At 38.6% G+C, this 13774-nt stretch overlaps 2 protein-coding genes across 10 annotated transcripts in view; both read right to left on the reverse strand.

Moving 5' to 3' along the window:
- The window catches only part of LOC127625014 (zinc finger protein 501-like), a 169253-nt gene that overhangs the window by 74282 nt on the left and 81197 nt on the right, over positions 1-13774 (reverse strand). The gene's annotated exons all lie outside the window — the stretch shown is intronic.
- LOC127624992 (zinc finger protein 501-like) overlaps positions 1-13774 on the reverse strand; it is a 231025-nt gene that overhangs the window by 56240 nt on the left and 161011 nt on the right. For 2 of the 9 annotated variants that reach the window (XM_052100013.1, XM_052100012.1), the window contains exon 3: positions 1425-2927. The exons of the other annotated variants lie outside the window; for them this stretch is intronic. In XM_052100013.1, the coding sequence (XP_051955973.1) occupies positions 1822-2927 (1106 nt within the window). In that variant the 3' untranslated portion in view covers positions 1425-1821. Of the gene's footprint in view, positions 1-1424; positions 2928-13774 lie in introns of those variants that run through there. 9 annotated transcript variants of the gene reach the window in all.

Below are 13774 nucleotides of genomic sequence, written 5' to 3' on the forward strand. Positions count from 1 at the left end.
CAACAGTTCAACTTGTAACTTTTAATTGTATTGTCTAATGATAAAAAGGCAAATATCAATAAAACGAATACCATATACCGTCTGCAAATATCTCTTTTTTACAGATGTAATACACAAACCTTACAAAACTTGAGCAGATCCAGTTTCCTGGCGAATGCTCATAAATCTTCCTCTGAAGCACATATTCTATCAGCCTCTCCTCAACAGTTCCCTGTAACTTTTAAGTTTCTTTTCTAATGATAAATATATATATATATATATATATATATATATATATATATATATATATATATACATGTCCCTTTTTGTCGATTTAACGCGTTAATTCAGTGCGATTCATTTGACTAAAAATAATGTGATAAAATATTAACGCAATTAATCGCAATGCCCGCACTGATATGGAAGATTCCTGAGAAATGCAAGCTTGTAGTACCACCTGTTTACTCCAGAGGGCAGTAAGTGAAACTTCAGCTGTGTGGCAGTTTATACAGTGAAGAAAAACACCCTTGAGCAGCAGAACAACACAAACATGCGTTATGTTCTAGTGTTCAAAACACTTGATGGAGTGCAAATCCGAACTAAGAGATCTCAAGATGTTTTCTAAGTATTAAACTATATTTAACTTGACACAGTGACCTAAAAATTGTATGTTTATGATGCAACACCCAAGACGCTACACAAGCATGACTGACGCAGGTATAAATTGACGGTCCTTAAACAAGCCCTCATAATAAATCTTCAACTGATTGACAAATTCTCTAAATTATAACGGTTGTCAAACACAACTGATTCCATTATAAATTTCCTGACATAGTAATGTAGAAATAGGACCATTTAATTTAATTCCTAGCTCACACATACTGTTTCCCTTACAGATGATGGTAATGTACACAACACTTTAACCCAAGCAGTGTACATTTATCATACCAAATTCGCTACATATATTAGCGTGAGAATCTGGGCCCTTTAACTGATTACTGTTTATTTGTGCAGTGGAGAGCGCTGACGTTCATATGCATCGATGAAACCGTTTTCATTAGTGTTGACCCAGATCACAAATCAATGGTGTTGGTTGCTATGGAGATGAAAGGTCATGGGAAGTCCTAGAGACTCATCCGGGCAACTAACCACACATGTGCAACCTGCCGACGACATATCGTCAACACAGCACTGCTAACCTAAACAGTTAGCGAACTTTCATTAAAACCCCTAAATACGCTACAGCTGTCACCTCCTCCTCTATGTCGGTGCATTAGTTATAATTATGTTAATTTATTAGCCAAAATATTTGGAAATATGTGAATGAGGAAAAAGTTTCAGTAACAACGCACATACGCAATGTACTGATCATGCAATTTTGTTATTATTGAAACACACCATTTTTCAAATTTTAATATTTATTTAATTATAACATAAAAGGATGACAATATCATTTTATAAGGTTAGAATACCCAACATTTGGGAAATCAAATAATGCCCCTTAATGAAAAAGTTGATTTCTGGCAACTCAGGAATTGAGAAAAGTGACTTGGTCTTGGAAAATATCTCTTAAGCGAATGGTCGTACAGATGTAGGTACATTTGCACCAGCTTGCTAATAACTCTGCACATCAACATGTTCATGTCGACTGATTTTGACTCACTGAACAACATAAAAGGTTGTTCCTAAAAGTTCACCCCAGTGAGCCGTTACAAACCATCGTAATGAACACAAAAACACCTATTTGGCCAGAATTTGTTCTAAATTATGTCCCACCCATTCATTATTTAATTTAGAAGGAAGTATATCGAGGGCTTTAGGGGGGGAATTCCCTCCCCATTTTCAGAAATTAATTTCAGGCCCTGAGTAGCATGGTTTCTCTCCAGTATGAATTCTCTCGTGTGTTTTCAGGTGTGCTAACTGAGTGAAACTCTTTTCACAGTGTGAACACTTGTAAGGTTTCTCTCCAGTATGAATTCTCTCATGTGTTTTCAGGTGTTCTAAACGAGTGAAAGTCTTTCCACAGTGTGAGCACTTGTAAGGTTTCTCTCCAGTATGAATTCTCTCGTGTGATTTCAGGGTTTTTGACTCAGTGAAACTCTTTTCACAGTGTGAGCACTTGTAAGGTTTCTCTCCAGTATGAATTCTCTCGTGTGATTTCAGGGTTTGTGACTGAGTGAAACTCTTTCCACAGTGTGAGCACTTGTATGGTTTCTCTCCAGTATGAATTCTCTCGTGTGTTTTCAGGGTTTGTGACTGAGTGAAGCTCTTTCCACAGTGTGAGCACTTGTAAGGTTTCTCTCCAGTATGAATTCTCTTGTGTGATTTCAGGGTTTCTGACAGAGTGAAACTCTTTCCACAGTGTGAGCACTTGTAAGGTTTCTCTCCTGTATGAATTCTTTGGTGCTTATTCAAGTTGTGAGCTGTAATAAAGAACTTCCCACATTCAAAGCACATGTGAGCCGCCACACCGGTATGTATTTTCTGGTGGTATTTCAAATAGAAGTGATGTTTAAAACTCTTTCCACAAAATGAACACTTGTAACGCTTCTCATTTGTGTGAATTTTCAGATGTTGTTTTAGGTACTGTGCCAGAACAAATGTTTTATCACACTTATCACATTCAAATGACTTTTCTTCAGAGTGACAAAAGAGATGACTCTTGAGACTGGGTGCATACGCAAAACTTTTTCCACACTGATGGCACGTGTAAGGTTTCTCTCCAGTATGAACTCTCATGTGTCTATTAAGATTGCTTTTATATGGGAAACATGTTCCACACTGAGAGCAGGTGAAAGATTTCTTGGCTGTTTTTTGAGGATTTTTAGGTGAGAAATTGTCTTCTGTCTTTGAGCCACTTAAAGATTTTCCTCCCGTTATGAAACCATGTTGTTGTTCCTCCTCCACTTCCTTCAGCTCTTCACATTCTTCTCTCACTTCCATCAGCTCTACAACAAACACAATAAGTTTTAATTAGTTAAATGTTTTACACCTTTAATTGCAGAACACGACAAATGTCCAGTATACATTTGTGATTTTTGTTTGGTTTATTCATACAGGGTTCCTTCAGGTTTTCTAAAGATAAAGACTTTTTTAAAAACCAACTATAGAATATTTTGGATATAATTGAATGGAACACAATATGCAAATATTTTCTCCAAATGTAAATGTCTAGGGAGCTCAAGAAGGGTCAAAATGTAAAGTTTAAAAATGTAACTTTCCACAGGTCTCCATTACTTTTTAACTTGTATTAAAGTATATTAAGGCTTGAATACCTCTGCTCCCAACCACCAGAATGTGGAAAAAACTTTTACCTTCTGATCAGACACATTTTATCAGCTATATTCCTCTACTACAGTGTTTCCCAAACTGGTGTACATATACCCCTGGGGGTATGTGAGGTGACAATGGGGGTAGAAAAATAAAGTTCTGAGATTTACCGTTCTTTTAATTTCATTAGTCTAAAATAACATTCAAACCCAGTTTTGTCTCACTGGAAAAAAATATTTTGTGTGCCCTCTAGTATAGAAACACCAAAATGGTTGTAATTAAGGTCAGATAAGTTTGCAATGAAATAACCGTATCTTCTGTGGTAAAACAAAAATGCATCTACTCAGGTGTCATGCATCACACAAATATCTTTATTCGCCAGCCCAGCACACCGCTAGGTGACGTAGTTTAGTGATAGCAAGTAAAGTTGATCCTGCACTGTTTCACCAGACTCACAAACTTCAACAATTTTAGTTTGTCTTTTTTTGTTTAAAAAGTAATTTGTATTTAAGGTTAGATAAACAGGGAGTTTTGATTCTGATTGCATAAGTTCATGCTTTGATGACAGGTGTTAGACATCCGGTGTGGCCAAATCATTTTCCACATTCACACGCAGTAATTTTCACTCACATTTGCTTAGAATTAGAATTTGCTTGCACTAGAAACCTGTTTTTACATTGTTGCATGATGTTTTTTCAGCAAATGAGCTCAACCTTGCTAACAGTGTCAAATGTTATATATAAAAGCACCTTGAGCTGACCTCGCAATTGCACAGATAATTACCCCGCAATGCTTGATGTCGGCCGGCAATGACATACCTGCAATGATGCGCAATTCCAGGAACAGAACTGAACAATGTTCTTGCATGCCGTGATGCCACGAGGGGGAGTTTTAATTTTATGCAGTTTTATCATATCTAGCATACCCATCTCAATTGGTGAGCCATTTATTCAATATGTATATGATTAATGTAACGTGTTTAATATAAGGGAGTTATTTTACGAGAGGAAATGTATTGTAGTTTAAGGGAGTTTCACACCTTGCTCGTTTAGTGCCTTTGATTATCCATGCAGAATCATTGAAACGACATGATTTCAATCTTAATTCTGGAATTCCACATTGTCATAAATGGAAAGACATTGGTCTTAGTCTAACATCTGGCCAATAAAACTAACAAAGAGACTTGTCTAGATCCCATATGACTTGAAAACTTCTCTAAGAAGAGGCCCTAAATTCAAAGATCGAAGCAATAAAAGACAGAACACACTTTTGGTGTTCCCGAGAGACTCGGGACACACAAGATTCTGTCCTCCGATATAAACCAGTTTGCTACACTTAGGCTCATCAGATTGCATGACATTGTGATCATTGTTCAGCAAACATCATCTTAAAAAGACATTCCTTAATCCAGAAATATCTCACAAAAGTCACAGTACTTCGCTGAATCAATCCTAAAAAATATACAAGACCGCATGGACCCACACACAATGCCTAGTCTTGCTTGGTAATTCTGAAAATGGATTTGAACTGTGGTAACTTGTATAACTGACAAATTAATGATTATAGCCTGATGTACCTCTTTAAAATGTGTGTAATGTTTCATCCATGTTGTATAACCAATTAATTTGCCAGTATGATTTTGTAACCAGGGATGTTCATGTTTTGTTAACTACACGTATAATATTCATGAAAAATATGTCATGTTTAGTATTTAAGCATTCGCTGGCATATACAGAGAAAGCTGATCACAACGAATATCGTGTCTCTTATACCATTCTCAAGATATAAATGTTCATGATTAAATATGCACTATTTTTGAGTGGGAGAACAAAGGACCATAAATCAACTGTCAGAAAAGCCCAGTTGACCATGTGACTCTGAAAAGTCACTTCTGATTGGCACAGGACACCTTTGGGGATGCAATTTCAGTTCAAATGTTTCCAAACAGGAAGAACACGCTTTCTTCCCCTCATCTCTCTCGTCATCTCTCCTGCTCTGTGGACAGCTCAGACTTCGTTCTGACTCTTCCCTTGTGGTCTTCTCAAGATCTTGTTGGAACCAGGTCCATGCCATGTGAGGTCCTAGGAAGCTCGTGACTCGACATCCCGAGAAAGCTCATCACTCTCTAGAGTTCACGGTTACGTGTTTAAAAGATGTTTGTGAAGTGGACCAAGGAAGGGACGGAAACAGATGTCAGCTCAAGGGGTAAGCTTTATTATTACAGTTACTTTAGTCTACAACTATTCTGTGCTTCGTGTCAGGCTCTCTCCCAATGCTCTGTGGCTGCTGGCTTTTTATCCGCTCTCCTCACGCTACTGCAATTAGAGACAGGTGTTAGACATAATTTAGCTCAGGTGTGGGCGCCCTTACCGCTTTTCTCTCCCGGACAGGCGCTTCACCACGCCCCCGCTGCCACAATGTTATTGCGTAACAGTTAAGTGAGGTACTGCGGCTAGATGAGCAGGTGGAAAAAAACAATCATAGAAACTAGGTCCTTAACGTTGAAAACGTTTATTCAGTCACCGAAGAGTGAGGACGTTACAAAATATATAGTAAATGTAAGAGAAAACATGAATAACCAAAAAAGCAAGAGGGTCGTCAAATTAACGAAATAATCAAAACATAACCCCCATATCTATTTAACCCAAAACCTCTAGAACTAACTACCAAAAAGAAAATGCAGAAAACAACCTGCAATCTTCAGCGTAGTCGACGCCTTACCTAAACTATACTAACTAACTAAACAAACAAAACAACACCATGAATGACGACCGCTCTCCGACTAAACTAACAATTAGAATGCTATCTACCGTGGTCTTTCTTAATTGCAGAGACAGAATGAGGATTAGACAACTCACAATACAAGCTTCACTCTAATTGGTCTACAGTTGGGCTACTGCGTACAACGCTGTTTTAGAACAGGGTAAACTGCGCTCAATTTCAGTCATTAGTCATACTCACAAATTTATAACCAAGTTTAACCATCTCTGAACCAACAAGTAGGTATCAACATAAATAATAATAAATCACAAGACATACACGTAAACTTAATTCTACCAACAATCAACACATGGATGTGTGCTGAGATCTGGCGCTGCTTTTTCACGCTTCTCTTCAATTGGGCTTTTAAATCAGCGGAAGCGTCCAGGGATTGGTGGACATCACAGGTGATGCATAACGCGATGACGTCACGCCTGACAAGCAGCCAATGAGTCACGTCCCAGGAGCGCGAATAGAAAAAGAGCACAAAAGAAAAGCAAAACACAAACACACGTGGAACGTAACACCCATGAGAAGGCCTCAATTCAAAGCCAAATCTCATCATTCATACAGACAATAACTTCGATCTTACAGAGGTCCAATGGAACAAACCTTCGACCAAGAACGAAGCAACACAAAGAACGCCAGGAAATACCACTACACACAAATACATCTCCAATATTGTGCTCAAAGTGCTGGTGTATTAGTTAGATAATTTGGGTAATCCGATAGCAAATCGATGTAGACTTAAAGAAGGGTAAATGGTTCTCAAGGCTGTCAACAGACTCCATAAAGTTCATTTTCACAGTATTGATCATTTATTTCACATTCTGTCACTCTTCTCACCAACCTGTCTCATGTATATATGTGTTAGATTAGATGTATGTTTAGAAGAGCAAAAAAGGTTGTCTATATTCAAAGATGAATGACTGTGGTATATTTTGATGAATAATCTCATCCCTGTTTCTAAAAGATTTAGCTTCAAAGCTGTACCTAAATACGTGTGATATTATTTTCAATAAGCCAAGAGAATAATATCACTCCAATAAGTTAATTAATCATAATTAAATTATTAAAGCTAATTCCTTACAGTAGAAATTGTGAGTATTGTGAGAAATTGTTGATACGTTGCATTACGTAATGGTGGAGAATTTATTCAGACAAATAATCTAGTTATTTTACATTTTTATCTCATTTATAATGGTTGTCGAACACGACTAATTCCATTACCTAATAATTTACAATAAGGACAGTTTAATTTAGTCAAATACCCTTACATATAATGGTGTGAGAATGAGGGCACTTTCAACTGTTGCATTTTCTCCCTTGGTTCGGTTTGTTTAGGCATATATGAACACGGCAATCGCGTTCGGATATGCACCAAAACAATCGGTCTGAGACCACCTGAATGAGGTGGTCTCGGACCGATTGCAAACGAACTTTTGCAAGAGCGATTCGCTTGTGGTGAGAATGCAATCTGATCCAACGGATCCATGAACATACCTGATGGATCTTTGGAGAAGACATTTGTAGGTTAGCACCTCACAGTAATTCATCATCAAATCACATAAATAACCTAGATAGTTGCATGTTTAAACTAGGATATGATTTATGATTCCTGAGGTAATTTTAGTATGATTGCTTCTCTCATATAGTGGCAAAACACAGATAGGACGACGTCAGCAAATTTGACAGATTACAAAAATATAATAATTACGTGGCTTCTCACTGCTTTCAATGCAGAAGTAATGAAAAAGCAAAAAATTATGGACAAAAATAACCATGCCACAAATTTTAAATTGCATTTAATTCCTGTGTCGGATAAAGTGTATTTACTCTGTCTGGAACGTGCATTCTGCATAATGCAATGCGGTGATGTTTTGCATGAGCTTGACATAAACAACACATGAAAATGTGTTACGGTTGACAACATTCTTACCTGTATATCAATGGATGCGCTAAATCCCAGAACAGTGCACAAACATCCTGACCAATAAGGGGACAGTTTGCTTACATATTACTTTTATTGACACAGTTTTGGTCCATTTTGAAATGTTGCCTTGTGAATGCGAACTGAAGAAAACACAAATGTATCATTGTGACAATTTTAGCTCCTGTTTTGTAACAAACCAAATGAGCAAAATGTCTGAAAACTCCCTATAAAAGTTATATATGCATAATATTTTTTCTGTTATTTTTGTATACATTTTGAAAGGGATGTAAAAACTTCTAAAACAAAAGGGAGTGCAAACTTCTGCACTTAACTGTATAAGCTATGTAGTTTATGAAAATGTATATTTTATTTCGATTTTTGTTTTCATGATTTAACCACATTTTTAGCTTTTTTTGATCAACAAATTCGGTGTAGCCTATTCTATCCATATGATGTCATATTGCATGTGTAATTATGAAATGACTTGTCAAGGCAGGTACATATTTTAACACAAAATTCACAACATTTAAGTGCTTGTACTGCATAAAAATTGCTGATTTACCTCATGAGGAAATGAACATTAACTGTGACAGTTAAACATGCCAAGCACATGATGTCATTGCCATGGTAACCAGATACTTTTCAGATTATTTACTGAAAATGAGATAGAAAAGTATCATCACATCAATGTGCAATGCGACAAAATTGCTTCTATTCTCTGCAAACAATAGCAGAGACAATAGCAAGAAATTGCATGAAAACAATCAGTGAGCCTACCAGGCTGAAACCAGGACATAAAAAAATATACTTACAAATAAATACAAATGTCACAAATAATGTAAAACACATTGAACGCATACCAACCTGAGAGCATAAAATTTCAGCTCTTCTTCTTGTGTTTTCTGGTGGTTAACAAAACAACGTCTGGTGAATTTCAGCCACCTGCTGGACAGGACTGTTTAAAATACCTACAGTTGAAGTTTACATACACTTAGGTTGAAGTAATTAAAACAACTTTTTTTTAACCATTCCACATATTTTCTATTAGCAAATAATAGTTTTGGCAAGTCATTTAGGACATCTACTTTGTGCATGACATGAGTCATTTTTCACAATTCCAGTGGGTCAGAAGTTACATACACCAAGTTAAATGTGCCTTTAAGCAGATTGGAAAATTCCAGAAAATTGTCAAGCTTTTAGACAATTAGCTTCTGATAGGAGGTCTAATGATTTGGAGATGTACCTGTGGAGGTACGTGCGCTGCTGAGGACCCGAGACTCCGCCTTCAGAGCAGGTGACAAGGCGGCCCTAAAAACAGCAAGGCCCAAACTGTTCTGGGCCATCAGAGAAGCAAAGCGTGCACACGCCCAGAGAATCCACAGTCACTTCCAGGACAGTAGCGACATGCAGCGCATGTAACAGGGCATCCAGGCCATCACCAACTACAGAACAACATCAATTGCCTGTGACAAAGATGCCTCCCTTCCAGATGTGCTGAACGACTTCTACGCTCGGTTTGAGGTGCAGAACAACGTGGTGCGGTGGAAGACCATCCCTTTTCCCAACGACCAAGTGCTCTGTCTTACCACGGCTGATGTCAGGAAAACTCTACATAGAGTCCTGGCAGAGTGCAGACCAGATGGCAGATGTTTTTACTGACATCTTCAACATCACTCTGAGCAGCGCCGTTGTTCCACCACCATCATCCCCATGCCAAAGATGTCTTCAGTGTCCTGCCTCAATGACTATCATCCCATCACACTCACACCCATCATCATCAAGTGCTTCGAGAGGCTTGTCATGAGGCACATTAAGACCCAGCTGCCCGCCTCACTAGACCCACTGCAGTTCACATATCATCCAAACAATTAAACAGATGACCCATCACCACCACCCTCCATCTGGCTCTCACCCACCTAGATAAAAACGACTCATACATTTGAATGCGGTTCATAGACTTCAGCTCAGCATTCAACACAATAGTTCCTCAGCACCTGATTGGAAAGCTGAACCTGCTGGGCCTGGACAACTCCCTCTGCAACTGGATCCTGGACTTCCTGACTGGGAGACCTCAGTCAGTCCGGATCGGGAATACATCTCCACCACCACCACACTGAGCACAGGGGGCCCCCCCAGGGCTGTGTGCTCAGTCCACTGCTTTTCACTCTGCTGACTCACGACTGTGCAGCAATGCACAGCTCGAACCACATCATCAAGTTCGCCGATGAAATTACCATGGTGGGTCTCATCAGCAAGAACATACAGAGAGGAGGTGCAGCAACTAACGGACTGGTGTAGAGCCAACAACCTGTCTCTGAATGTGGAAAACAAAAGAGATGGTTGTTGAATTTAGGAGAGCAAAGAGTGCTCTCCGCTGAACATCGACAGCTCCTCTGTGGAGATCGTCAAGAGCACCAAATTCCTTGGTGTTCACCTGGCGGAGAACCTCACCTGGTCCCTCAACACCAGCTCTGTTACCAAGAAAGCCCAGCAGCGTCTCTACTTTCTTTGAAGGCTGAGAAAGGCACATCTCCCACCCCCCATCCTCACCACATTCTATTGAGGGACTATTGAGAGCAACCTGAGCAGCTGCATCACTGCCTGGTTTGGGACTTGCACCATTTCGGACCACAAAGCCCTGCAGAGGATAGTGAGGACAGCTGAGATTTTTGCACATGTCCAGAGTGGAGGAACATTGTCTCATTTCACTGTGTACTGTACTGTAGCGTCTGGAGGAATCAATGAATGGACAATCATGGACTCGGCTATTTTGGAGACAAAAGAGCCCCTGTAAGATCATGGAAACGGTCTGTGATAGGACAATGAACTATTGACAAAGAGGACAAAGAACTATTGACAGAAAATTTGCGTGCCTGCAAAAACCCCCGCATGCCCACCACGTGCTTATCGTGTGGACAGGAAGGGGGAAACTTTGAACGTAAAAATGTGTGTGTGTGTGTTTCAGTTAAACACAGAACTGCATATTGCTAATGAAATACGTGTAATCCCTGTATGTTGTGTATTTCTGAGGTATATCAAACTCGTTAGAACTGTTTCGTTGTGTGTTTTAAACTCTGAGGCCTCATATTTAATAGCCTCAGAGTGTATATTCCCTTTTTAAGTGTACTAAACACATGTTTCTTGGTATCAAATTAAACCTTACGACTTGTCCTAGCTGAATATAAATATAAGATTAGCTTAGAAGTGTATCCTGCTGTGTTTCACCATCTTTTGAGTTATTCAAGCCAAAGCTGGACCCAGTCATGCAAATGAGCCTTGATGGGACAAAGGAACTCTCTCATGCCCAGAGTAAGGGAGACTTTTACGACCTCCAAAGGAATGTTCAGAGAAGTGCTGACCCTCACTTCATTCTCTTACTGAGAAAGAGAAATGAACCCTGTTAATCCTATATATATATTCTATATATCCATGTGATAAATTCACTGACATGTATCTAATGTTCCATCTCATAATTTTCCTAAATGTTGTTTGATCTGTTTTCTTTCAAACTCTAATGGGTTAATGTTTCAGACTTTGCATACTATGGTTAACCGAAATCATATGTGTGGCATATTTGGTCTCTATAACTTGGTATTTTGAAGATCGAAATGACTGTGTACACGATATGTCGATAACAACAACATATTATGTATTACAAGAATATTTTCTAGTTTCTTCATTGGCTACCACCCCTCTGAGAACAAAGAGCAATAAACCAAATTCCCGCCTAGAACTCAAACCCTTCTTATTGGTCGAGCCAATGAGAGGTGGGACATGTTTTCTAAGGGTATAAAACTACTGCGCCCACTTCCTTATCTCTTATCTCTCTTAGCTCTCTTAGCCCTCTCTTAGCTCTCCCGCTCTTGCTTCCTGCCTCTCTGGCTTTCTGGTCCTTTGAGCCTTATGCTCTCTCACTCTCTTGCTGAATGATGCTGAACTAGAGGCCCAAAGGACTCCCAAGCATGCGCCAGGCTACGGCCTAGTTTTTCCATTCACCAAAGATCATCTGACTCCCACTGGTTCTCTCTCTCATCAAGACAACATCATCAAAGATCAACTGGAGCCTCAACAATTGCATCAGGACAGTTTAATTCAAATGGGACATGCAAGTATCAAACTTAGTCTCATTATTTGATACATTAAGTATCCTCACCCCTTTCTAAAAAGGGCGTGTCAGAACTAATATGATGGTTTGCTCAGGCTGTTGAGCTGCTGAATTTCAAACAATGCTATAACTTCTTGCCTTCCTGTATTCTGCTTCAGCCCTCTTTCCCTTGGTAAACTGTATGCATGTATGTATATGTATGTTAGAGTAGTTTAAATGTTTAGTCTAGTTAATAAAGTCTTGTTCATGTCACATGTAAAGTTGTCTGTGTCTCAAACTCATATCTAAAGTCACTAATCATAGATTTTTACTACTTGCTCTTAATGCTTAGTAAGAAAGACATTTCCCATGCCCCGGAAATGTACCTTTCTATTAATTAATTAATTAATAACCAATATTGAGTGTTCACGGGATGAACCGAGTATTTGGTTGTAATGTTAATGTAGCTACATCAAGTTAACCCGATTAACTGATCCAAATATTCATAATCGATTATAACAAGTTATGATTGATTATTAATATTTCATAGAGCTGATTCGCTACAGTACCAACTGTATATGGCTGAACGACAATAAAAACCACTCGACTAATGGCAATCCCACCAAATACTAACAAAGTGTATGTAAATGTCTGACCCACTGGAAATGTGATGAAAAAAATAAAAGCTGAAATAAATCATTCTCTCCACTATTATTCTGACATTTCACATATTAAAATAAAATAGTGATCATAACTGACCCAAGACAGGGAATGTTTTCTATGATTAAATGTCAGGAATTGTGAGTTTAAATGTATTTGGCTAAGGTGGATGTAAACTTCTGAATTCAACTGTTGAAAAACAGTGCAGACGCATGTGTAGAATAACAAAATGTTTTGGTATTCCTTTATAGTGTTGTCAAACGGTTAACCGAATGTCGACTATCCGTGAACATCGCTATTAGTTATCTTGAAAAAATAAACTCTAGAGAAGAGAATATTTTAAATACCATTACTGTCAGAGATGCGATAATAGATGCAGAGTAGATACAACTAATTTCAGAGTATTTTAGCTGGTGGAAGCACAACCTCCACGAAATGCAACGGAAATGAATACCAACTATTTTGTTAAGTAAACATTGTTCTCAAGTAGCCTAATAATTCAAGTAAACAATCAATAATAAAGAAGAAATTACAAGCAACAGAACAAATAAAAACAATAGAACAAAAGTCAAAATTAAGAAAAACTGTGCTTTAACAGTATGGAGTATTTAATAAACCCTCAGAAATTGAAAAAGTAAAAGTTTGTAATTAAGTGATTCTAAACTCAGCAAAAAAGAAATGTCCTCTCACTTTCAACTGCTTTTATTTTCAGGAAACTTAACATGTAAATATTTGTATGAACATAAAATGATTCAACAACAGTCAGTATCTGGTGTGGCCACCAGCTGCATTAAGTACTGCAGTGCATCTCCTCCTCGTGGACTGCACCAGATTTGCCAGTTCTTGCTGTAAGGTGTTACCCCACTCTTCCACCAAGGCACTTGCAAGTTCCTGGACATATCTGGGTGGAATGGTCCTAGACAACACCTTCAGATCCAACAGGTCCCAGACGTGCTCAATGTGATTGAGATCCGGGCTTTTCTGGTCCAGCAAAAGTGAGTTTGTGCCCAGAGGCGACGTTGTTGACAGTGATGTCTGGTCAGGACCTGTCTTACAACAGGCCTACAAGCCCTCAGTCCAGCCCCTCT

This window comes from Xyrauchen texanus, chromosome 31 (assembly GCF_025860055.1).
Source record: "Xyrauchen texanus isolate HMW12.3.18 chromosome 31, RBS_HiC_50CHRs, whole genome shotgun sequence".
Taxonomy (NCBI): Eukaryota; Metazoa; Chordata; class Actinopteri; order Cypriniformes; family Catostomidae; genus Xyrauchen; species Xyrauchen texanus.